Source organism: Amphiprion ocellaris, chromosome 19 (genome assembly GCF_022539595.1).
Source record: "Amphiprion ocellaris isolate individual 3 ecotype Okinawa chromosome 19, ASM2253959v1, whole genome shotgun sequence".
NCBI lineage: Eukaryota > Metazoa > Chordata > Actinopteri > Pomacentridae > Amphiprion > Amphiprion ocellaris.
Genome location: NC_072784.1, coordinates 21,986,192 through 22,012,845, shown reverse-complemented (window position 1 = coordinate 22,012,845; position 26,654 = coordinate 21,986,192). Strand labels below are relative to the sequence as shown.

General features: G+C 40.0%; 4 protein-coding genes across 4 annotated transcripts; 2 read left to right on the top strand and 2 right to left on the bottom strand.

Annotated features, from left to right (window-relative positions):
• Positions 1 to 1,048: 1,048 nt before the first annotated feature.
• Positions 1,049 to 2,392, bottom strand: LOC111564675 (RING finger protein 222). The gene has a single exon (XM_023264397.3). The coding sequence runs from the start codon at positions 2,214 to 2,216 to the stop codon at positions 1,581 to 1,583; it is 636 nt and encodes a 211-aa protein (XP_023120165.1). The 5' UTR covers positions 2,217 to 2,392; the 3' UTR covers positions 1,049 to 1,580.
• Positions 2,393 to 3,358: 966 nt separating this feature from the next.
• On the top strand, positions 3,359 to 12,415 carry ndel1b (nudE neurodevelopment protein 1-like 1b). Its single transcript, XM_023264275.3, has 9 exons — positions 3,359 to 3,517; positions 6,086 to 6,182; positions 8,377 to 8,530; positions 9,303 to 9,451; positions 9,572 to 9,708; positions 9,817 to 9,984; positions 10,080 to 10,171; positions 10,429 to 10,574; positions 10,757 to 12,415. The coding sequence occupies exons 2-9, from the start codon at positions 6,097 to 6,099 to the stop codon at positions 10,845 to 10,847; spliced, it is 1,023 nt and encodes a 340-aa protein (XP_023120043.2). The 5' UTR covers positions 3,359 to 3,517; positions 6,086 to 6,096; the 3' UTR covers positions 10,848 to 12,415.
• A 91-nt stretch (positions 12,416 to 12,506) lies between these two features.
• On the bottom strand, positions 12,507 to 17,091 carry LOC111564602 (medium-chain acyl-CoA ligase ACSF2, mitochondrial-like). The gene is made up of 16 exons (XM_023264276.3): positions 16,836 to 17,091; positions 16,036 to 16,231; positions 15,662 to 15,790; positions 15,346 to 15,399; positions 15,138 to 15,256; positions 14,834 to 14,996; positions 14,617 to 14,712; positions 14,384 to 14,535; positions 14,191 to 14,282; positions 14,028 to 14,104; positions 13,844 to 13,951; positions 13,607 to 13,758; positions 13,314 to 13,455; positions 13,011 to 13,121; positions 12,851 to 12,919; positions 12,507 to 12,752 (listed from the first exon to the last, which is right to left on the bottom strand). Exons 1-16 carry the CDS (start codon positions 16,940 to 16,942, stop codon positions 12,702 to 12,704), a joined length of 1,818 nt encoding a protein of 605 aa, XP_023120044.2. The 5' UTR covers positions 16,943 to 17,091; the 3' UTR covers positions 12,507 to 12,701.
• Positions 17,092 to 19,556: 2,465 nt separating this feature from the next.
• atp5pd (ATP synthase peripheral stalk subunit d) lies at positions 19,557 to 23,978 on the top strand. Its single transcript, XM_023264352.2, has 6 exons — positions 19,557 to 19,624; positions 20,017 to 20,155; positions 21,720 to 21,816; positions 22,006 to 22,077; positions 22,438 to 22,500; positions 23,660 to 23,978. Exons 2-6 carry the CDS (start codon positions 20,034 to 20,036, stop codon positions 23,789 to 23,791), a joined length of 486 nt encoding a protein of 161 aa, XP_023120120.2. The 5' UTR covers positions 19,557 to 19,624; positions 20,017 to 20,033; the 3' UTR covers positions 23,792 to 23,978.
• Positions 23,979 to 26,654: the final 2,676 nt, after the last annotated feature.

Genomic DNA, 26,654 nt, shown 5'->3' with positions numbered 1-26,654 from the left:
GAAGTGGTGACTTTTTCACATTTACAACTATATGGTTATTGTGGGTTCTTCTGTTTACATACAAGCCACCAACAGAAGTATGATCTAAAAGATCATCTAAAAAATATAAATCATTATAACTGTACTGACACATGTTGACAAATTATTCTCAACATGTTGAGCTATTTCAGCCGAGCAACCTGCAGGACCAGCCCAGCAGGACGGCTGAAGGATTGTCACAGGAGGAAACTAGGAGTGTACACGTCGGACAGGATTGTGACGATACTTACGAAGCTCAAGTCTTAAATTTGTCATGAATCTCCACCCCAAGCTGTGTCATTGCTGCAATGCTGTTAAGTATGTTAAAACAGTGTTTTAACTCAATGAGTCACTAACGTTACACCTCTTTCAGAAATATTTTTTGCATATTAGTTCATTTATCATTTTTAAAATATACATATGTTCTGTTGTTTTCTCAATTCTATCAAAATGAGCTCATTTCTCTCAGTCCCTTCTCAAACTGTATTTGTAAGGAGTTAGTGGGGATCTAATGATGCTGTCCAGCAGTGTCTCCCCTTACAGCAATCAGCCAGGCACAGCTCATCGTCGACCGCTCTATCTCCTTCCAGACTGCCATGGGTGCATTAATTATTTCTTACTGAAAGTTTTAAAGGAGGCTCTTTTTACACTGTCTCTATACCTACTACAGGAGGAGCAGTTGCATGCTGTATAGGAAAGTGGGTTTAATACAAACACTAAGTCTCTCCAACTTTCTATAGTAAACAGGTTTCCACTTGATAAGCATCGGGTTAAAGTTTAAAAATGTGTGAGAATTGTTTAGATGTGGAACTGAATGTAGTGTAAGAGAAAATCATGTCTGTCAACCTACTTTGACTGTTTAAGCCAAGCTCATGCCAAATGAAACACCTTTACTGTCTTTTAGGGACAAATGCAGATACACTAAACAAACCTGAAAGTGATAAAGGGTGTAGCTCTGTGTCTGCTGCTTGGAAACAAGACATTCAGCAACAGAGTAACACAATAATAAAGTGAACTGCTTTAACAGCAGTTAAGTTGGGTTAGACAGCTTTTATTGAATTCCTAACAAATGGTTTTAATTGTTAAATTATGACTATATAATTTACACCTTCATTGTATTCAACAACTTCTGTATATGTTGAAATTGGTTAATTTTTTTCCACAAGCGTGCTTCTCATAAAACAGGTCGAACATGTCAAAGACAGGAATGCAAAACAAAAGAGTGCTGTCACGGCTTTCCTAACCTTTGCTTTACACTGTTGCTTGGTAATACTCATAAAAGGACAAGGGCATGCGTATAAACTCCCTCACTTTGCCACAGAATCAAGGAAAGAAACGACACCTGATCACATCTTTAAAAACTAAAGTAGATCTTCATGTATTTACTGAATTGTACATTTTCATTGGAACGATTGCACTTGTAATTTTTCAGTCAGACTAATAAACTACTTCACACATTTTCCTTAGCTGATGGGTAACATTACGCGGACTTCTCTCTGTCTTTAAATGTCACTTGATCATGTCCTTACTGGCACTTAAATTCAGACATCTTTATCAAGGTGCTACGCCAACAAAATCCACGGTAAAGTTGCTGCCACCAGTGCCAGGACAGTAAATGCCGAGAGCAAGACGAGCAAGCATCGTGCTGTTGTACAAATCCTGCGTCTTCGCCTGCGCTGGGGCTGAACCACAGTCATCACAACACTAAGCGCATCTTCTTCAGCCATAGGTCGCCCCTGAGCGCTTATGATGAAGATCTGAGATGCATTATGGCCGGGGCTGATTAACCTCTGTCGGCGGACTCGCTGAGAGATGCCCCTGCAGCAGCGAGCAACGCGAGCAACCCAGTTTACTCCACTCAGTGCGCTCTCCATGGAGGCGCGCCGTGCGCTCTGGAGCTGCCCCAGTGGCAGAGGAAGAGGTACCTCCAGAGTTTGCCCTTCATGCAGATCCTTGTCCGCTGCGAGCGACACCAGCGCTTCCTTTTGTCTCTTGATGAATGTAAGATGTCTGCAGATGGGGCAAACGATCGTGTCTCGGATGTTTCCATCGCTGTTGATGCTGACCAGCGTTTTGACCAGGCAGTCGTGGCAGAATACATGACCGCAGCTCAAAGTGCGCTCAGTGCCAGAGAGACTCTCATAGCACACTGGGCATTCTAGCGCGTCCTCCTGACTGTCTTCTTTGTAAAGTGCCATGTAGAATTTTGCAAAATTGAAAGTTTTTAAAAATGGACTCCAGGTAATTGTAGACCAACGTCCTCTCCGACTTCTTTTTTTCCTCGACACATAACTTTCTTGGCGTTTGACTGTGGGTGGAGGCGAGAGCGACGCCTGGTAAAACAGGGCCTGCCACCTGAGGCTGCAGTGACTTGAGGGATTGGTTTCCTTGTCCTGCTGCAATTCAAGTGCATGTGTTGGTTCGCATTTCATGTTGTATGACATACTGCATGACATTATATAAAAACTGGCATATCTGACTACATTGTAGATCATGTTAGGTTTATTCATCTTAATCTGAAGTTCCCCTTCTTCTTTACAAATGTTAAAAACAGCAGTTTGGTTGTTAAATAGGTTCAAATTGACCTTTTGAGTTGTAAAAGTGTAAAACTTTGCTTTCTGGGATGACACAATTTCTTCTCTTAAAATGCAGCCTCACTTACTAGCTGAAGCTATTTCTGAAGACAAGTATAACTTAATTTAACTTAAAGACACATAGCAGTTTCCACCATGTCTACTTTGTCATACTATAAATAAGTAAGTCAGTAAGTTATTTCCTATATGGTATATTTTGCACATTCCATTTTTATTACTTCACTCTAAGTCTTTTGTATATTTTGGTAGTTCTGTGAATATTTTTGTGCCAGAATTATTTCATGCTCAGAGTTAGATGTGGGTTCTTGAGTGTTGCTCTAACTGCTCCAACAAAGTAATTTCCTACAAAGGATAAAGTCTCCATCTTTCTAACAACTAAAATAAAAAACATCTAAAAACTCAGTTGGTTGTGAAGCCAGCAACAACAACAAAAAAAACATATTCTTGGAGTGTAAAATAATTTAGAATTTATAGTAACCTTTTAAATCATTTTAAACAGAACCATGGATTTTTGCTGTGGTGTAGCTCTTTATTTTCTGGCAATCATATGCCCCCTGGTGGTGACTGAACATTATAGTGCTGCTCGATATGTACAGCAAAAAAAGGAAAAACAAAACAAGAAAAAAGCAAAAGGGGGGAAAAAAGAGAAAGAAAAGGTGTGGCTGTTTGGTTTCTAGTAGGTGACGTATGTAGCGGCTCTTCCCAGTCAGACGCATATATGAATTGCGTCATCACGTACGTCCATGTCGAGATTACGTTGGTTCCGGGAGACGCGTTGGCAATTTCCTAAACACCGCTCTGCTCAGTGTTGTCCGAGGCCCGGCGAGGAGAAGGTGTGTGTCGCTGGGGGTTACACCGGCTGGAGGGCAACTTGCTGAAACGGAACACCGATTTGACATGAGCAGGTACCGAACGAACACTTAAAATATTCAGCTCTTTCAGTCGTTGCTCTCCAGTGTGTAACGCTACGAAGACGACGGCTCGTTTTTCGGTTGAAACGTCGAGAGGTGTCGACTGTAATTTTTCTTTCTTACGTCCTCCATTTTCCCTTTTTTGTATGCTGTTTTATTTTAAATCGATACAGCCTATAATTTAACATAAGCTTCTTTATTGTCACACCACCGAGTATCTTATATCGACACATTGACAGCTAAATTAGCTACCCAGCTGAATGACAACCTGTCGCTGTTATGCTAAATTCTATGTGTATTAGCTTTATGATCAATTTAAGGTGTCAGTTTTGTTTTCTTTACAGTAAAAGGCTCCTCGTGTCGGTTTTTGATGTTCATAATGCTAAACTGTATGATAGTTTTCTAGCTTTTTCTTAGCAGGGTTCAATGTGTTTCTGTGGGTAAACATAACACAAGGAGCAAAATGTCACCCCAGGTCAGGGAGGAACTACTACCACACCCTGCAAAGTTGTTCACATTAGAGCAAACCAACAAGACCCCAAGACTCTGTCTCACCCCTCTCTTAGGGCCTGGGTGTAAAAATGTGACTCCATCAGCAGTTAACTTCGTAAGCACTTAGTCATCTGCATCAAAAGAGGATGTAGAGACAAGAATGTGGGAAAGGGGAACTCTCTCTTCACTTACGTTCCTTCCCCTGTCTGTAATTTCCAGGCCCTGCCTGTCCTGGTATTGTTACAGCATACAAATAGTTCCGGGGGTCAATCTGACATCACCTCAAAGATGCTGATATGAAACACAACAGGAACTGTCATGTTTTCTGGCACAGTTTCAGCTATGTCCTTGTCATTTTAAGTGGTGTTTTATGTTATCTGTACAGTGCCACCGTCGTCATCTGCCCTAAATATGTCCAATACTATGGCTTTGGTTAGGGTATATCTCTAATGCCACGTTTAATTCTGTAATTGGTCAGTAACCTAATAAAAAGTCATGTCCCTTCTGAGGTTTGTCCTCTATAGATTGATCTCTATCACCATGGACACTGTTTCCTGTCACTCATGTCTTTGGAGACCTGCAGAGATCAATAGAAAGCGGCATATCCCATTCAGCCCTGTCAGCATCATAACAAATAGAGATCTGCTGTGTTTGGTTTCTATTTATGTTCAAAAGCAACATTTTGGTACTTCCCTGCAGGGCTGTGAGGGTTCTCCTTGTTCATATGATACAGCAAACATGTTGTGTAAGTAGCGGCTTGGGAAAATTTCTTTCTATCCACCCTCATGGTGTTTTGGTCTCCAGTTTCCTTTGCAACCTCAGGAGTAGCGTTCTGACACGTGAGTTGTCCTGTGGTCCAAAACTGTCTATGACGCCATCTCAGAAGAATGTTTAAAAGAAAGAGCAGGCGGTCTTGCTTTAGAGTCACCATCCCTCTGAGTCTAGACCATCCTCTTCATAATACATCCTCCAGGCTAGTCAAGTCAACATATGGCAATAATTGTTACAGCAACTGTAACCACTAGCATTTCCTATTTATGTCACTACTTTTTGCACATACACACATACATACAGTTTAAACAATCACATCAAATTCCGCATTCCTTATAAATAGCTACCTTAAAATGTTGCTAGCATTTTGTTTGACTTTCAGTTCAGCTGAGGGGTTTCCTGTGTTATGTCCACTGGCTGCCGGACCTATCAGTAGGAAATCCTTAAAAGCTCAAGTCAGATTATAAATACTCCTGTAGCTACAGCAGTGGTAGTTGTGGCAGCAGCAGCAGCTGTATCCCAAGCACACAAAAAGCACACACAGCAGCTCTTTCCAGATGTGTTAAATAATTTCCTGAGCAGCCATGTCTGTCTACGTAGATCACAGAGTTAGGAAGAGTTTAATAGTTCACAAGAAAAAACAGAACAAATGTCTGTTAAAGTGCTAATTTTGTAAACAGGAAGGAAGATGGAAAAACTTATAGCACTTGATTAAAAAGGGATCTACATCAGACAGCTTTCATCTATTTGGCATTAGCCACACAGCATAGATTAGTGGTATGTTGACATCACATGAGTTGAGCTGTTAGAAGGTTAAAATCAGAGGATTTATAATGACGCCTCCTTTTACGCAGCACTTGGCACATATCATTGAGGCCGTTCTCTGTCATAGAATGGCTTGCAATGCTGGCCATTCAGAGTAGATAAAATTACTTTGGTAAATAGAAAAACCAACAGCAATAAACTCACATTTGGTTCATTTTTTTTTGTTTTTTGCTGTTGTGGTTTTTTCAATCAGAGGATGTGTTTGGACAGTGATTTATGAGAGGATGACCTCAGAATGCCATGATGGCATGGCAAGGTCAGTCTGACTTTGTCTGTTGTCTTCTCCAGTGAGGAATGAGGGCGATTTTTAATCTTGATTTCATTGATTGCTCACCTCAGAGATAAGAAAGGAATGTGCTGTGCCTGATTCTACATGCCAGAGGATGAAAATAATGAAAATGTCATACCATGTGTGGGACTAGTTTAGTTATTTATATAAACACAAAGCTAATGGAAATGTCTTTAAATCCTCAGGGTGCCCTGATATGGACACTGAGATGATTCCCAAATTTTCATCAAAGGATGAGGAGGTTGACTACTGGAAGTCCCAAGCCCTCAAATATAAGAAGAGGTAGGCAACATTTATTTCTCATATGATAGCATTGCATGTCTGAATTGATTTGCTGTATGAGCTGATGTGTATAGCATAGCCTCTTTATCCGTGTCTAACATCTTGTTAAAATCAGCCATGGCTTATTATACAAATGAGTATCTGGCAAATGTTCTGCTGTGGCCTCAGCGTTTTGTGTATGGAGAGTATTACTGTTTGCTTACTAAGCTTATTATTGCAAATTGTGTTATGTTATAGTGTGTCCCAATATTTTTCCTGGTCTGTCTTGCAAGAAAATTGAACACTAGACAGCAGCAATTTGCCCATAAAAAATCAAAAAGACCCTTTTTTTTTTCTTAGATCAGTTGATGCTCATGCTTACATAATACCAGATCATTATTTGCTGAATATGTGGTTTTGCCTGTAGTTAGGAAAGATGACTACACAATCATTTTCTCATAAGCATTGACCAAATGTTTTTGAAATGTTGTGGATACATCTCTGTTAAAAGATTTAGCACAGGAAGGCTGTGTTTAGTCCATATAAGGCAAATGACCAGACAAGCTTTATGGAATCAGCACCCACAAACAGGCTGGCTTACTCATGAGGAAATGACTACATCTTTGGCTTCTTAAACAGAGACCACAGCCTATATTGGGATAGACACCAGGAGTATTTGTGAGTGTTGTATACATTTTCGCCAAATATGTTTTGTCCTTCTTTTCTGTTTGTGGACATGGGTCCCAGCATGCCTTCAGAGGAAGTGTGAAACTGCACAGAAGGGGTTAAAGTCCGGGTGGTTTTCGGAGAAATTCCTTCTGCGGGTACATAAGGGAAAAAACATCAACCCTTGGAAAAAATAACTTCAAGCAGAGAGTTCACCATGGCTTTTCACATGTTTTGGAGCACACGTCCTCTCAGGAGCACTTTTCAGGAAATCAGTGATAATCGTAGGATCATAGTTTATTAACTTCTGAAATGTTAACTATCCAAAGTGAAATTTTTAACTTACCTTTTGTGCATTTTCACATGACAAGGCTACTTTTACATTAGAATCAACTTTATTGGCCAAGTACGTACACAACATACAAGGAATTTAGTTTCAGCTGTTGGTGTCACCCTAGGAATAAGGAAAGAGAATAACAAAAAAAGAAACTATAGAAAGAAGAAGAGGAAAAAATAGTAATAAATATAACACAATATATACATATATTTACAAAGCTAAAAAGGAATGTATAAACACAGTAGTGAGTGCAGTTGATTATCAGAAGTTCCAGCATTTACACATTTACTTTATGCCCAAATACAGTTTCAGTCACACATGTAGAATACTATTAGTCATTTTAAACCTTATAAAAACCATTAGGATAGACAAGCCCGACTGTTAAAAAGAGAAGTTGTAGAGCCCAGCGTGCTGATCAAGCAGCCTCTGTGAAGCTGGTATGTGTGGAACGACCCTGCACAACAACTGATTCATGAATACCAGTGCTCTGTAGAGACACTGAGAGGCCAGTATCCCAGTACAAGTCAGCTGATCTCAAACCAGTGTTAACCACAGTGCAGTCTTGACAGGAGAAAAACTAGGGTGTATTTAGCTGATATAAACTCTAAGATAATTGAATGTTTTTTTCTCTCCTTTTCCACCTTGAAATGTAAGCTTAAATAAACATACACATTTCAGAGTTATTTTGTGTGTTTTTGCAATCGCTGTATGCTGTCAGTCCAGTGTGTACAAACATCTTGTTATTCTGTTTCTTTGCCCTCTCATTTTCTCTTACTCCTGACCCTTAACCTCTTTCACAGCTGAGGACACATGACAGCTTGCCTGTTTTTCTGAGCTACTTTTGAACCACCTACTGTTACAGTTCAGCTGTCTCTTCAGAGCTGTATATTTAGAATGCGTAACTCAACAGTGCTGAGCTCAGTATATCCTGTTTGACAGAGGCAGGGAATGAAGGTTAAAAATCTACAACTATCTGACTGGCTTTTCATGCAGGTTTATTTCTGGCCATTGGGGGAAAAAGCAGCTACCAGAACGTGCCCGAGCTTGGCTCATCTTACAGGACAAAAGCTGTCACTCTTCTGGAGCTCATATCCACAGTCACTGAACCAGTCAGCTCTACAGAATACAATAGTGGATGGTGAACAGGGTAGCTGGTATGTGACAATGACTGTTTATGTTTTTCATCTCTCTGCCTGTGTCTGTACCATCCAGTTGCCATGAAGCCCAAGAGGAGCTGCAAGAGTTCCAGGAAGGAAGCCGGGAACTGGAGGCTGAGTTGGAGGCACAGCTTGGCCAGGCTGAGCACCGGCTTCGAGACCTACAAACTGAAAACGAGAGACTGAAGAATGAGGTGTCCAACCTTAAGGTAACTGGACCTGATAACTTGCCATGTTGCTTATTTTACAATTAGTTTTGCTTTCATTGCTGATGCATTATGACACTACTAAAGTGAATTGTGATTACCTAAGAGGTTATCTGATCTCTGTTGAATCCTGAGCACAAGGTCTGGAGTCTTATTTGCATGGTAGGGGTTAATACAGCATGGTCTTGGGTAATCCTACAGCATTCCTTAATAGGATGTCAGGATAAAGAGGAAGAAAATAGAGAACTTCAAGGGCAGGTCTGGTTCTTAATCACAGCAGGGGATTGTGTGCTCACTGTGGCCCTTTGCAGAACATATACAGTGTTGAATGTACTTGTTGCTGGATTATACATTGAGGAATTTACCATCTAAGTATTATGATTTTTCACTTGAGTCTGCTTGCTGCATCCAAAACTACAAATGGTGTGTACAAATCAACCAGTGAGAGGCCATGAATGATGCTTTCCTGTCTTTGTGCCTCAGAGGCCACAATAGAGTCATGCAGCACTGCTTGTAATTGTACTGTAAAGCATCTCGGGGTGAATGAACCATTGGGCCTCCCCAGGGAACAAAGAGGCCCTTTGAAAGTTAAATAATGTGTACGAACATATTGACTGCCCTATAATTCACCACATTTCCACTACTATTGTGTTTAACTATTATTTGCATGATGGCATTTTCATACTACATGCCTTGGCAAACTTGTATCCTTGTTGTCCTTGTTTGAATACATAGACTCACTCGTAAGTTTTTTTTCTCTTTGTCACTCTATCAGGAAAAGCTGGAGCAGCAGTATGCCCAGAGTTATAAACAGATTTCAGTGCTAGAGGATGACTTAGGCCAGACACGCAGCATCAAGGAGCAGCTCCACAAATATGTCCGAGAACTTGAACAGGCCAATGATGACCTGGAGAGAGCCAAGAGGTCAGAATGACATGTAATGTGCAATATAATGAGTAAATGATGAACTCTGCCTGTGTTCAGATTTTCTAGCAATTGTACCTTCTGTAACACTCATAAAGCATAATCACTCTGTATGTACAGGGCAACAATAGTGTCTCTTGAAGACTTTGAAGGCCGTTTAAACCAAGCCATTGAGAGAAACGCCTTTCTGGAGAGTGAGCTGGATGAGAAGGAGTCTCTCCTGGTGTCTGTCCAGCGGCTGAAAGATGAAGCTCGAGGTAAGGACAAAGCAAAGACGAATCCATTCTGCCCTTTTTCAGGCATTTAGCCGTCTGTGTAAGGGTTAGTGGAGGAATGTTTCATGAGTTTCAGTCTGTCTTCTGCAGACCTGAGACAAGAGCTGGCAGTACGGGAGCGGACTACAGACAGGATGTCAGCACCCAGCTCACCCACATTAGACATTGACAAAATGGATTCTGCAGTACAGGCGTCTTTATCCCTCCCAGCAACCCCAGTAGGAAAGAATATAGAGCACCCCTTTATAACCACAAAAGGTTTGGACTAATTTCACTCTTGCATCTACATAATGTATTCAGATAGATGTACAATTCTGTAATATTTGTTTTGATTTTGGCCTTTTATCCTCTAGCAATAACCAATGGCTGTGGCACCTCTTCCTTGACTCCTTCTGCTAGAATCTCAGCTCTTAACATTGTTGGTGACCTCCTGAGAAAGGTTGGGGTAAGTAATTTTCCTTTAAAATAAATAGCCCTTTTCTCTTCTCTCTGTATGTAGAGGTGTTGTTGTTTCTCTACATTTTAAGACTTACAAAGTAAACATAATCAGTGCTTGTTTTTAGATGAGTGTTTAGGGGTTAAATCAAGAAGCAGAGAGGAGTTTCTAAGATGACAGATGTCACAGAGCACTGAGAAACAATGTTTTAGAAAGATACTTACAAAGAGGCTAAATACAGGTTGCATTTCCTGCTTTCTCACTAGGCTTTGGAGTCCAAACTCGCTGCATGTAGAAACTTTGCCAAGGACCAGGCAGCAAGAAAACATTACTCCACAGACACCAGCACACTCATCAACAGCAATGCCACCAAGTTCTCACACTCTCTGCATACCACTTACTTCGACAAAACGTAAGTCTTTTAGCCTGTGTTTTGTTCCTTCCCTTACTATTTAGTTTTCTGTGATTTTGTTTAATAAGCTCGGCTGAACTGTGCAGAAAATGAAAACGTTATTGTAAGTGATTTTGTGCCTATTAGTTTTTGCCCTGTATGTGTGTCCATGTTTGCTAATATTGGTTATGTCCATGTGGCAGCACTGTTAATGGATTAGACCCCAGCTCCTTGACCTCCATGGCAACATCCAGAGCCGTGTCTCCACCAGGCATGCTGCCTTTGAGTGTGTGAGGAGTTCCCAGCCTACACAAACCTCGACTGAAACTCTTATCCACCCAGCGCAATGTGGGAACAGAGATGACGCTTGTGCTACTTTTGTGTGTGTGTGTGTGTATGTATGTGTGTGTCTTAGAATGAGAGTCAGAAAGGAAGAGTGATGTGTGTTTGACTGTTTGGGAGTGTGCATTTTTGACCACAACGTGTGAAAGAGAGGCTTGACTATACAGTCAACTTGCCTCTAGTTTGCAGCTCTCAGTGCATCTGTGAGTAGGTGCACAGTTGTTTGTGCATAATCTCCCTACCACATACTTGCATGTGCCTAAAGCTGTACTGTATTGTGCTTGTATGAATGTCATTGCAATGCATTGCTCTCCAGATGTCAACTATGGTTCATCTGAAAACTACTATCCCTGACAAAAAGGTCCCTAATAGACCACAGCTTCTTTTTTTTATCCTTCTTTTCCTCTTGTATGTTCACTGAAATTGCACATTTAAACTCATTTCTATTTAGAATGTATTATATTTAAAAAGGGATATGTTCATATTTGCTAATTTATCTCATAGTATGCTTTAAAATGCAATTTTCCTATTTGCTTTTTTTCTTGCATGTGTGCATATTTAATATGGGGTTGAAGAAGTATGGATGGACCTCATATTTACAAGAATGACCGAAGTGAATGTTGATTGTTCAAAGCCATGTAGCCACAGTGCAGTCGTTCCTCTTGTTACTGATTGAATAATTTTTGGAAATATCAGCTGGTTCTCTCCTCTGTTTTAAAAATGCACATAAACAAACTGCTCCTCACAGGTTTTTGCTGCAGTCAGGTTTATTCTTCTATGGACGTCCACTGACTTTTTCAAAAGAACCGTTTTGCCTTTTTTTTTTTTTTTTTTTTTTTTTTTTAATGTTTCATGTATGGATTTTTTTTTTTTTTGTATGTTGTTGAAAGCTTACTTACCTCATTGTGATTTGTTTGAAATTACCCACTGTTGAATACTGATATGTGAATTTGGCTTCATAGAATTCCTCAACCACACAGTGAGATACTCAAAGCAAAATGGTTAAAAGTGACTCAAGGACTGTCCATTAATTTTACCAGATGTATCTGAATTTGTGGTGCATTGTGGCCTTGCAGCACATTTGGTCTTTATCTGCTTTTGTATAATGTTAATTTGGTGTGACTGACTTTTAGCAGGTGTGATATTGGCTCTAAATACATTTCCCCCTAATTTCCTTCATCCTCACATATCTTTGTTTATTCCTCAGTGTTACCATCTTGACAGCTTGGAGTATAATCCAAAGGCTTCACTGTTATTTAATAATATGCGATGTAATTTTGGGCACTGCAGGAGCCTGTTACGAAAGTATGTTCTACAGTCAGTGTATGTAGGTTGTATAGAAGGTAATTTTACCTATGACGTTGTACATATTGACATTTGGCACTAAGGTCTATTTATTTCAGATTCTGTATAGCATGTGTTCAGATAATGAGTTTTACTATTATACAGTGGTTAAAGCCATTGGACGATGATATCAAACTGTTTGTGAGAATTGTTTCAATAAACATTGATATGATGAATATTTTGTGTAGTTTTGATTGTATGCTGCAACTGAAGAAGATACTATTTACTCATACAGCACAAACAGTCATCATTCTCCAAAGCCCTCAGTCAAATCTTATGGCCTTTATTAGTAGGATTTGCTCAGTTGCCACTCTGCTTTTACGAATGGACAATGTTTAAACCTGTAAATATTCAGGTTTCTTAGTAATTTAAATCAAGAAAAAAAAAAAAATAACAGTCCAGCAGCTGTTAAGGTATGCAGTTTTGTGGAGTTTTTGGTGTTCTCAGACAAGGTCCACAAAATTAAAGACTTAATTTCTCCTCCATTGCCTCCTTTAATTTGTTCTTCTTAACCTAGATAAACAGATCAGTTTCAGTTCATAGTAATCACAAACATATACTGTATGACAGTTGTTTATAGGTGTGTTAACATTAAAGCAGACGTTTCCTACCTTTCCAGAGGCAGTCATAGGGTAGCTGTCAACAAACATCACATATTGTGGGATCTTGAAGCGGGAAATCTAGACGGAAAAAAATCCCAAAACGTCAGTGCACAAATCTGTACCGATATTCTCCGTTGTCCTGGTAGCTGTATTTATCATCTCCTCTTACCTGGCCTTTACAGAATGCTCTTATCTGCTCTGCACTAGAGGTTTGGCCCGCCTTCAGTCTGATGCAAGCACACACCTGCTCGCCCAGCCTCTCATCTTTCACTCCAACCACCTGGGAAGCAGAGAAGCAAAATTTAGATCAACCTCGACAGATAACTAATATAGCATCTGAATTAAGTTTATTTAAAATATGTTTTCATTCACTTGTCATGGTTTACAGCAGAAAAAAAAAAGAATAGAATTGCTCCCACATAGACAACTACTTAGTAAATCTTTGCTGCCCTCCAGTGGTTTTAAATCTCACCTGCACCTCCTGCACTTTGGGATGCTTATAGAGAAATTGCTCTATCTCAGCAGGGTAGATGTTCTCTCCGCCACGGATGATCATGTCCTTTATGCGTCCTTCAATGCGGCAGTAACCCAGACTGTTCAGGCTGGCTATGTCACTGTATGGATGAAAATTGTCAACACAGCATTCCCCACAACTAACACTGTGACCCCTACTGCATGAGTGCACCATTGTATTTGCTCCTTTATATTCAGTGTACACTGTACACATTATAGTTATCGAGAGTCATAAGTCAAAATCTATCTTACCCAGTCTGGTACCAGCGGTCTGTGGAGATGGCCTCTTTGGTTTTCTCAGGGTCGTCCCAGTACCCGTGCATCACACAACTGCCTCTGATCATTAGCTCACCTGTGGCCCCCAGAGGGACAATCTCCCCAGTATCAGGGTTCACCACTTTAGCCTATAGTTAAGATACACAAATATACAGTATATCAAGGCATTATGGTGATGCGGGCATGAAGGTTTGTGTGAAAAAGAAAGCATACCTCAGTGTGACTCATAATACAACCGGCAGTATTTATCTTCAGCTCCTCGTTGTCTAGCGGGAATCCCAAAAATGACAGAGGGCTGGTTTCAGTGGTTCCATAGGCGACCTGTTAAAATATGAGATTCCTCTTTTAAGTGTTAGTACAGCATTATTTGAAGAGGTACAGGAATGTGTCCCCTCACCATTATTTCTTTCATATTCATGTCTGTTTTCAATTTTCTCATAAGCTCAGCAGGACACGGAGAAGCTCCAATGAGTCCTAAAATGCAGCAGTAAATATAAAAAGATGCCTCAACATTGGCCAGATTCAACACAACATATTCATCATGTGTTTAAATCTCTTACCAGCTTCAAGTGATGACAAATCATACTTGTGTAAGTGTTGTTGGCTGAGCATGTCAGTGTACATGGTGGGAGTGCCATAAACAAAATTGCAGCTTCAGTGAAAGAAAGATATGAATGGCAATCAATGAAAGTGCAATCATTGAAAGTTATTATGCAGCTGGAGACAATTCACTGTAAGGGATGAGCACCGTACCTTTCTCTCTGAATGGCCTCTAAACTGGCACGGCTGTTGAAGCTTGGAGAAGGGAAGACCAGTGTGATTCCATAAATTGCCATGCTCATCCCTCCAGCGACAAAGCCAAAGCAGTGATACATGGGTACAGACACACACACTCGCACCTGAGGCTGATGGGGAATATTGAATGAAGGTTACCCACAATTCAATGTTTGCGTTTTCTCCAAATCAAGATGCAAAGATGGACTTACTCTCCAGTCAAAGCCAGTTCGAAGACCAAGGAAGTATGCATTATTTACAATGTTGTGGTGAGAAAGAGTGGCTCCCTTTGGACTCCCAGTAGTACCCTGACACAATAAAACAAGCAAATTGACACCATCGGAATCACTGGTAAATCTATGTGATCTCATAATGTTAGTCTAAGTCAATACAATGCATGTGTGTCACTGTAAAAAAGGTGCAAGTTACAGATGTGAACTGAATGTTGATGGGATCATCGAAGGACAGTTTGCTCTGCAGATTCATCAGCTCTTTGTGGTGCCGAGCCTCCCCTGCTTGCATCACATCCTCTAGATGGAGCATCCCTGGCTGTCTGCTATCGGTCACAATTATCACACGCAAGTCTGGCAACCTGTCAGACACAAGAAAGAATCTCTGTGTTTTATCCAGAACACCATAAGTTATACACTGTGAAATTTTGAAAGAATTTATGGTCCCAAAATGTCAACAAAGGAAGGATGTGTATTCAGTATGACATTTGACTGAGTCAAACCTGGAACTTTTGATCATGCCTACTGGTGCTGTGTCGACCTCTGGGCAGACCTGCCTCAGTATCTCACAAAACTTCTGGCTTTTAAATTGGCTAGGACACACCACTGCATTACAGCAGACCTACAGACAACAACTCTGTTTTATTACATATGCACCTTACAAGCTTGGACAATGTGATCCAATACAGGCTATATGTCTATATGCCCTACCTTCTGTAGAGTAAACTCCACTTCCTCCGCTTCATAGGCTGGGTTCAAAGACACCTACAATTTCAACAACAGTATAAAGTCAAATTTTTAGGAGAGACTTACAATAAACACAATATAAAACACTGTTACTATGGCTGTATAGCTCTATTACATCATGCTTTCTATGACACTTATAGGAACGAACAGTTACAGAACTGTTCCTCTGGAGAAGGTGCACATCCTTCTAACTGGCACCTGACACTATATTAATTGCTACCACAGGGCTAGCCTCCTGTAAATGTCATTTTAAAAGTAAATGAACATCTCTGAGACGGACCAGTATAATTCCAGCCTTGGCAGTAGCAAACTGGAAAAGGATCCACTCATAGGTGTTTGGTCCCCAAACTCCGAGTCGATCACCTCGCTTCAGGCCCAGAGCAAGAAGACCTGAAGCAGCTTTGTCAACCTGCACAAAAAGTAGACATCACATTAACGAATGTAGTGTGTAAATTATCAATAGTGTTACATGGTCCACATTGGGAGGTGAGAATGAGCCTCCTTTGACTTTCTTATTCTTGTGTTAGCAATAGAGCTGCGTAGACTTTTTTTTACTACATAGACTGAGTAACTAAAGGACAATCAAACTACAAAATATAAACTGAATATCAAAAAAATTCCAATACTATGACATGAATAGTATTTAAGACACACATCGTGCTGCAGTTGGGCAAATGTTTTCCGGATGCCGTCCTGCAGGCAGACCACAGCTTCACGGTCGGGCCAGCGTTGGACTGTGGTGTCCAAGCACTGGCTCACAGTCAGGGGGAGTAGTGAGACAGATGAGGTGCCATGGACATAGCTGCTGGTCAGTGAGGGTTTGTGAGGAGGACTGTCCACATGGAGAGAGCTGTCATAGAAAACAGGGTTTAACAAAATGCACACGGGTCAAATACTGTTATTTGAGCACTCTCTTTTACTGCAGTTTTAAAGATTTAGAAGAGAATTCCAATTGATTAATCACACTTCTTCTATGCAGTGGAAAACATGTGGCTGTTTCAACAATAAACAGCAAAAACATACATTATATCAAGATGATTTTAGTCTTAGCAGCCAAGAAAAATCCAAGCATGAGCTGACGAATGAAAGCAAAATAATAATTTTAAAGGCCCATTGTTTCAATGCACTGAAATAATTGTTAAGCTAAACAGTCATATGGAACAAAACTGAGCTCATATTATTGAGCGACAGAATGCATGAAGGCCAGCAAATGTTCTTGTTCTTTGTATTTGATACCTGCTACAAATCCTCTGTTTTTCTTAGATAACCTTTTTTTTCTGTTAAAAGCACAATTTCTCAAAGTTTCCAATATGCTCAGTAACTAGCTGCGAAAAAAGATCAGTTGTGTTCGTACTGCTGCATTTTTAAGCAAAACACCACAAACAGCCATAATAAATTTGCGGGAGACAAAAATTCTGCTGCTTGAACTTCAAATCAGCAAAGCTGAAACTTACCGACACCACCGGAGAAAACATGTGCTGCTTGACGTCCATTTCATGCTGTATTTGAGTACATTCACGCCTCCGAGATAAAAAGCGCAGGACGAAATTAGTGCTGACATGTTCGCAAATGTCCGACAGTCAATCTGTTTTACCTGGATGTTAACACAGTCAAAACGTGTCTGGATAGAAAATAGTGGCTTTCGTCAACAAATGACCTGCTTAACGTGGTCAGACTTCGCAACAGCGTTGGTAATCTTTAACTTTCGCTCGTCCTCATTGACTGAGTGTGACTGTGTGTGAGTGTAACTGAGAATGTGTACCCTGCAGCACCAAGTGAAACATTTTACTGCATCATATTTGAACTTGAAGCCTTGTGTTGTCTTCAGACCCTGTGCACTTCCCTTGTCCTCGGGGTCAAAAATGACCTCCACTGAGCCTCTAAAATAGAGCAGCTTAATTGAATTTTCAACCAAAAATCTATTTTACATGAAGAAACAACCTGTCGTGCATCACACACTTTGTGAATGTCTGAGTTTTTTGCTCTTCAGAAGGCAGAAAGACTGTATTTAATAAATAATAGATGTACAACAAAAATATGAAGAACATATTAAGCTCTAATTAGCATATGTCAGATAGTATACAGGTGTGTGGCATGGACTTTGCAAATGTATTTCTCATATATGCAGCACATAGTATTTGTTTTACAGTCCTTGTTACTCCTGGATGTCTGAAAAAAATCTGATCTGCTATGACCTGCTGGGTACTGAAAAGTACACTCATGGCTTCAGCAAAGAGAGGTGATTGTGGTGCTGTCATTTGCAGCACCTTTATAGCCTCTGAACACATTCCCCGTTAGTAAACCATGCTTTCAAGAAATGTTTCATTTGTTTGAAATTGTTAAATCTTGAGATTTGTTGTTGCTGTGTGATGTGGCACCTGCACAAGAAAGGTTTAACATTCAACCTCTGTTTCTGTGTGTGCGTGCATGTGTGTGTGTGTGTGTGTATATTTTGTCTGTGAACTTGAGTTGTGTGGGGTCGTGGATGGGCAATGATGCACCTGCACATAGTTTATCAGAGATCAATCTGTAGCACGCAATCTAAATTTTTCATTCTGTGTGTGTGTGTGTGTGTGTGTGTGTGTGTGTGTGTGTGTGTGTGTGTGTGTGTGCGTGCGTGTGTGTGTGTGTGCAGTGGAGGATGTGCATGTGTGTGTCGTGGTTTTAGACGTGTGTGTGATGTGAGTGTGTGCTTTAGTTCACTGTGACTGTGATTTTTAACTGCCGGGTCAAAAATCACCCGAAGACCATCTCTGTGCACTGTTGATGTACAACTGTGATGAAAATATAAACAAAAACAAAAAAAAAGAAAAAGGGATTAGTGAAGGAGGCCACCAAGACATCTATGACTCCACTGAAGGAGTTTAATTGTATAGCACTTATGGACTTATTTTGCACTTTTTCTATTCGTGTTCTGTTATTACTCTGTTCTATGTTGTCTGTAGTACCGGTCTTACTATTCTCTTCTGCTCTGCTTTAGGCTGTTCTATCCTTTTTCTGTGATTCTATTTTACTATTTTGCTCTGGCCTGTTGATTCCATGGTTTTAGCGTGTTCCTTTCTGTTATGCTCTGTTTGAAATGAGTTCTGTTACTCTACTCAGCCAGAAGGGTGGACTGGAGTCACGGTGGCAGCAGGATCAACAGTGCATCCAGATATCCCTCTTTGCAGTTCCAACTGGGAGATCCTAAGGCAGTCCAGTTCTAACTGGACTGCCACTTAGGATGTAATGCCCAGGGCATTGCATATCTCATACCAGATGAGATATTTACCCAAAGGAAGAAAATCATGAGCTACTTGTATACGCAATGTTATTCTTTCAGTCTGTACTTCAAAGTCATGACCATAGGTGAGAGTCAAAAAATTAGATCGACTGCTAAATTGAGAGCTTTGCCTTCAGACTCAGCTCCCTCTTCACCATGATGGTCACATTGCTGTTGACACTGTACCAATCTGTCTGTCACTCCCGATGAAACAAACAAAAACATGTCATCTGCAAAAACACAAAAATGCCACTCTGATGTTTCAAATGGGACACATTCCTCATCCTGGCTGTGCCTTGAGATCCTATCCATGCTTATCACAAACAGGATCAGAAATGAGGGACAACGCTGGAATCCAATACCCACCATGTTTGGCCTTGTCTAAACACAATAACAGAAATGTCAAAGACAAAATAAAACAGGGTGTAGACATTCATCATGTTTTGAAAGAAGTAACTCAACAACTATCAAAAGTATTTTTATTTTATCTGCTTGAGGCATTCATGTTTTTCTCTGCTTGAATTATAACAGACTTTTCCTCTAACACCACCATCAGGTCAACATTTCTCCACTACTTTTGTTAATAGCCAATGTCAACTGCTTAGAGCTTACCTGAGGTAATAAAGAGCCAAACTAATCTGCTTTCCGCACAACATCAGCATGAGCATGTTAGTATAGTAGTATATCAATCTGAATCCATTTGTTTATCTCTGTCCAAAGCTGTCTCTTCATTGGACTTGGATCAGTCAGGTTGCTGGACACTTACCTTCTGAAAGTACATAATTTCAGTGTTAATTATGTAACTTCCGTTTAAAATATAAACGAGATTAGTGTCTTGACTGGTCTTTTACAGTTGAAAAACGTGGGATATTCATCAAATTTGGTTTGTGCATTTAAACTCCCACCGGCAGATGGCGACTTTGCCCCACATTACCTGTTAAGTAATTTCCGTTTCCTGTCGTCGCTACGGAGGAGGTGACGGTACGTAGCGCAAATGTTCATCTTTGTCAAATACCTTTTAAAGTGTTTGTCATAAACCTATTAGAGAAGATACACAATGCAACAACAACAAAATACTAGAAAATGATTGTAAATTTGAAACTGCTGTTTAATTTCCTATTTGTTCTCGGTGTTTTTACGTTGCTAATGTTAGCCATAAAAGCTAGCTAGTCTGAATTTATTGATATCCACTTACATACTAACAGTGTGGTGAAAGATACAGAGGACAGCAAACTAACTGGCTCTTTGCTAGTTGTATAAGGAAAGTTCGGCCTCAAGAGCACAAGTACCGACATTTGTGAGAAAAGACCAATCAACATTGATTCGTTTTCCCTAGTAAACTAAGTATTGTGTCTTTCTGTTGTCCCCTACAGTCAACACATCCTGAAGCATGGCTGGCCGACGAGCTACACTGAAGGCCATTGACTGGTTGGCGTTTGCAGAGAGGGTGCCTCCCAACCAGAGGACCATGTTCAACAACCTGAAGACAAGAAGTGATGCTATTTCTGCAAAGTAAATTCTTACCTTTTCTAATGTTTGACACAACCTTACCAACATACTCTTCTCAGGTGCTACCATTTTACTCTTTAAATTTATTATTGAGTCTAAGCCTCCTCATCTCATTCTCGATTCCTTTCTTGGATACCTTTCTGTTAAAAAGACATGAGGAGAGCAGATTTGAGGCAACAGACATTTAACAAAATGAGACATCCTCACCTTCTGAGTTATAGTTTGAGATGGCATTTAACATGGTGTGTGGCACACCTTATTCACCTGTCTGTTGTTTTGTTACAACCTACCAGTCTTTTATGGCATTAGTACAGAAAGGATTTAATCAAGGATATATTGTTGATACAATTATGCATTCCTACTCGTCAAATTCTCGATCTTCTCTCCTCAAGATGAATTTTAGGAACTGAAATGCCCTGAGTGATGGTACACCAAGAATGATTTATAAAAAAAGATTATCCTACCGCTCAGCCACAACATTAAAGCCATTGATGATGGATGAAGTAAATCAGATCTCCGTTAAAATGCAACGTTCTGTTGGGAAACCTTTAGTCATGACATTCGTGTGGATGTTGTTTTGACATGAACATTTAGCTAAACGTTGTTGTAGACCAAGGACATCCCTTCTCATGGCTTTAGTGATATCCCACAACATGAAAGAGAACCCTACAACACTGCAAAAATGGCTTGAAGAACAGGACAAAAAGCCCAAGGCGTTGACCCAACCCCCCTAACCCATTAGGTCCCAATCCAGACAAGCATCTACAGGATGCACTGGAACTATCCCACTCTACAGAGGCTGCTGCCAGCATCTCTTTGCCAAACACTCCTGCACTTTCCCCGAGGTTCTGTGTCCATACCTCTATAATTCAGATTTGGCAGCTTGAAGGTTACCTACATAATATTAGCTGGTGGCTTTAATGTTGTGGCATATGGATGTATATTTTTACAGGCACAGAGAGCAGACATTATATTCTCAGGATTTCTATGGCACACTCTTGAAGCATTCTGATGCAGTGGATGGGTGTGAAGTAGTGATGCTATCTCAAAGTAAGTGACTGTATCGGGCTGCTTCCTGTTGTAGCCATTCTCCCATCCCTCCCCCTCTCCACCCCTCTACCCCTCTACCCCTGTACCCCTCTACCTCACTACCTCCTTTGTCCCTCTCAACCTGCCGGCCAGCAGGCAGATGGGTCCCCCTACATAAAGAGCCGGGTTCTGGTCAAGGTTTTTTTTTCCATGTTAAAAGGGTGTTTTCCTTGCCACTGTCGCCTTAGGGCTGCTCTGGGCAATGCAGTGACCTGTAATTAGGCATGACCTGTAATTGGCACTATATAATTAAAATTGAATATATATATATATATATATATACACACACACACACACACACACACACACACACACATGTATACATATATATATATATATATATATATATATATATATATATATATATATATATATATATATACACAAAGCTATGTATATTAGCTATAGCTTATAGCTAAGAATTTGAGACAGATCACTTTTAACAGTAAACTAACTTTTTTTTAATCTGTGTTCACAGACTCACCTCTCTGCCTGAGAAGCCTGTTGCCATTGACTGGGCCCACTACAGATCTGCGGTGGCTAAAGCAGGCATGGTGGATGAATTTGAAAAGAAGGTAAATAAATCAAAAATTTGCTACCAATAAATCTTGCTTCTAGTTGGTACTGAAAACTGAAAGCAGGGTGGGTTTTTGCACTAATTGCCTTTCGATATTCTAATGGCTTTGGGACTATAATGACAGCATGTTGAGTATTTATTTTTTTTTTTATGTCATGTAAAGCTTTAACTGTCTGTGTCTCCTCAGTTCAGCGCCCTGAAGGTCCCTGAGCCTGTAGACACGCAGACAGCACTTATCAATGCTCAGGAGGCAGAAGCGGTGAGTACCACTGTGTTTCAATGGTGGTTATATGTTATATTTCTGTTTGTTTTGCTCCCAACAAGTACAGTGAATGAATAAAATCTACCACATTTTGCTACATGACCTTTTTCTGTTGTAATGTATTGCTAAAAACAAGAGAGAAACGGCTTAAGAGAAACACCAGCAACCACAGTGAATGAATACAAGAGATAAATAAATAATAACTGATTTTGACTGCGGGACAATTAACAACATCTCAGCCATTTCAATAAATCCAGAATTTGGCGCTTATTTTCCTTCTAAGAATTATTGTTTGTTGTTTCATTTTGCTGTGTTAGATTTTTGTAATTTGCCAAAACTCCTTTTAATCTCTTCCAGAACAAAACAGCCACTGCCTACATTGAAGCATCCAAGGCTCGCATAGCCCAATATGAAAAAGAGGTGAGAGATGCTATTTTTTTTCTTTAACAACAGACACTTCAGAAAGTTGCAATAAAAAAATAACACCACAGCAGGTATTACAATCGAGAAACAAAATGCAAATCTGACATCCCTAAGCACGTAATTCTTTATTTGACTCTGCTGTAAATGTAAAGCAGCTTTATCTTTATATATAGCATGGGAACTCATTCAATTTTTCTAATGATGATAATAATAATAATGCACAGATTTGCGCTTTGTCTGCACCCCACAATAAATGTTGAGAGCATCATCATCTTCATTCTTTTGCCAAGTTTTCCCAACATCATCATCTCTGTTGCAACAATCACTGAGGAAAGTACACATTTTAAAGGTGGACTGTGGGATTCTGAAAAATGATATTATGATTGATATATGTTGATATTTAGCTGGTGAACACATTTAGATAGCATGTGCCAGATTTACCGTCCATCTCACACCAACATCTCCATCTGTTTTTAACTCTGTCCTATGCGTAAGTATGAGCGTGGACAGGAATAGTAATTCGTTAAATTGTCCAAGGCACTTTTGTTTGCTTTCCATTTACAGGGCCAGGACTGTATAGGAGTACATTTTTTCTGAGAAAACATTCACTGAATTTGATTTTAAAAAGTGCCTACGTAAATAATTGCCTGAAAGCAGCATAACTGAGTTTGTTGTTTTGAATAATAGTGAAATAAGGAAAGGCTCTTGAAATAAATGGAAGGCTAAACCACGAAAAACAAAATGTGAATGCAAGGCAAATTCATCATCTGACTTCATGAATATTTCTGAGCGATTGTTTCTTCATCTGTCATACCTGCTGTATTCCATTGTCCTGAGTTAATGTGGGTTTTCCCTCCACAGTCTGTCTTTGCTCGATTTATATGTGGAGACCATCGATGGTCCGATCCTGCTAGGTAGTAGCTTTTCTTTTCCAAACTGACAGGATTCTTGATTGTGAAGGAGTTATAGAAAATGCAACATGGTTTGCAGAACTACGTGAAGGTGTGATCAGAAGTGGAGAGGCTTGTAATTGCAGATGCTCACAGCACAGTTTGGCGCAACTGACTCGTCCACATTGAGAAGACCTGAGAAGACTTTTATACCTGAAGTCTAGTTTTTTTTCCACATCTTTGATCCTCTTTTCTTTTTTCTCCAGCTGGACAAATTCAGAAACATGATTCCATTTGACCAGATGACCATTGAAGACCTGAATGACACATTCCCAGAAACGAAACTGGACAAAGAGAAGCACCCATATTGGCCACACAAACCCATTGCTGATCTGTAAATGTAGCACACTATCCATATTGTATGTGCTGTATCTTCCACTGCAGAAAACCTGTACAGTATGTGTATAAAAGTCTAGTCTTTTTGTCCATTCAGGAGTTATGAAATGGAAATGTAGTTTTTTGTTTTTTTTTGTCTGGATCCACTGTCTGGATGGAGTAAAAAAAAAAAAAAAAAAAGGAAATGGATGATTTGTTTTGTTTCTTCTTAATTAGACCTAAATGAATCTTCAAAGTGAGTTCTGAAAACATGGTGCAATGGTGTGATCAGTAAAACATGTTAAAGGTCACCAGTGTTCACAGGCCCATTGTAAACAACCCCACGGATCCCACACAGGCAAACAACTGTTATTTTATTACTGGATTTCTTCCCAAGGCGTCATGAACTCAACTTGATCTGTTGGACCTTGTTTTCTTTCTAAATTTGGTATGAAATATCTTCCAACACTCACTGAAAATCCAGCCCTTGTGGATACACTGATGACTTTTTAAGTACATACTCGGCCAAATCAATCTCAGCAGAAAGCAGAGTATGGTTTCCTTTCTTTGTGGGGTCAGTGTTGTCTTTGGGAACTCCCAGTAACTTGCCAGTTTTCTGCATCAGCAGGGCACAAGCCTTCTCAGTACATTTGCTCGTGTGTCTATCTAGGTGCAGCTTCACACACTTGGATTTCTGCCTTGTTGCGTTGATACAAATTGTAGACTGTTAAATTAGGCAGATTCAAGTCATCCGTCAGTGCGCGGACAGCATGTCGGCAGAACAAATGACCGTCCAGCCGTTTTATTGTGCTGTGTCAGTCTTGTTCTGGCTTTGTTTTGACTACAGCATAAATCTACATTTCACCACAGCTGGAAATATGAGCGGTCTCTCCGGGATTGAGAGAGACCTTAAACATAAAGCCTGCTTTCCATGCTCTCACTGCACTGTTATTATGGCTTTGGTTTGTGGGTTAATACTGTACATAGCTCCGTCCATCGGTGCAGACCTAATGCTGATAAGTTGAGGAATGTATCCCAGCCTCAATATTGTCATTGTCTCAGGATTCAGTGTCCAGTTGTTGCACAACACAAGCTGCTGCTATGTGACACTTTCCTCCTGCAGGGGGCAGTATTTATCTGAGAGAGCAATAAAAAGTGGGCTTTGCTATCTACCTCACTGTGGAAAGACAAAAAGCTTGTTTCAAAGACCAAGATTAGTAAAATTACAAGGTGAATTCATTGTGTTTTAAATAGTAAATGGGATTACATTGTGCTTTTCTACCTTAGTGGCACTCAAAGCCCAATATAATGTTTCCAACTCATCCATTCAAACAAATATACTCTATATTACATCAAAAACTGATAATTTGCCTCAACTCTAACCATTTGCAAACCAGTCAATTAGCACACAATAAGTAATACTGCACGTAACTTAACACAGTGGACATGAAGTTAGTAGTTTTTCTCAGTCACATTATTTATGCAATGTCACCAAAACCTTTTTAAATCAGTCTCACGTAATAGTGTTTATATGCTGTGATCAAATTAAACTGATTAAAGCAGATTTTAAGAGAATACTAACTGCTCTTTTTACTGTATTTAAATGAATAGAAACAAGCTGGACAAGCAGAAAAATGAGAAATTTTAGAATGTTATTGTCTGTGAGATGCCATTCAGTGTGCATGATTTACAGCTTATTGGCTAAATGTTGCAAACACATACCAGGTATGAACATAAATATCTGGAAAGGTAATATTTTTATCAGCATTCCTTGTAATTTAATAGTTGTATAACTAAAAGATGATATGAAAAACTCCCAAAAGAAATTACACATCTGCCAAATACTGACAAGTGATAAACATCTAGTAATTTTGATGCATATCATATGTATAATATCACATTAATGTTAACATTTAACATTGCTGGACTAACTAAGTAGGTGTGAAAACAGGAAAAGTCTTACAGGCAGCTTCACAATTTTAGTAAGTTGAAGCAAAATTTCACTGCCGTGACACTGTGAGGCTCCTGTTCTCCTCTTCGCCACCTTCTCTCTTGATTTCTCCATTTAGACATGTTGTGCATTCCACAGTGGACCGGTGCTAATCCTCTCAAAATTATGTCATACCAATGAGCACTTGCCTCTTCAGCCCGCAACTGGGTGAAGTTGACTGCGGTGCCACTTGTGCATCATTACAGGTTTCTCAAGGAGCTGCTCTAGAATGAGAGAAGAAGTGGAGCAGGGAATTTAAGCAGACTGCGACTTTGAAGGGACGACATAAATATACTTTCTGTTTGTCATGTTTGTGGTCTCATTCACAGCCTGTGATTTATTCTCACAGGTTTAGAATCAAAGACGTTCATTTTAAGCCGTATACTGTTAATCAGTTATGTTGGCCTTTAACCTGCTGCAGCACAAACAGGTCGCTAACAACATAACAGGTTCCTCAGCTCTGATTTAGAGTCACTGGATGTCACCTGTGCTGAGCTACTATGTGAAACAGCTACTTGCATGCCCACATGTGAGTGCGTGACCCGCGGCAGCTCTACTTTCCCTTGCCTCAGCCATTCTTGTCCCAGCTGACCATTCAGCTGTTGGCAACACTTGTCTACTTGATAACTGTTGCCGTAGCTCAGCACTCAGCACACTGTTTTACAACCAGTAATGATTTTAATGAAATCCCTCTGCCCCTGTTTGACATGTACCAAAGAATTAATAGTTCTCCAGAGAATCTTTTTTTGAGGATGTATGCAGACAAGTCATTTCATGCAACAAATTGTGCAAGATTAAAATTTCTGCTTGTAATTAAGAAGGATTTCATATGTCAGTGCTGCTGTTTAGAGTCTGTTAAGAAATAAGCTAAATCCCAAACTATCTTCCTCTCACTG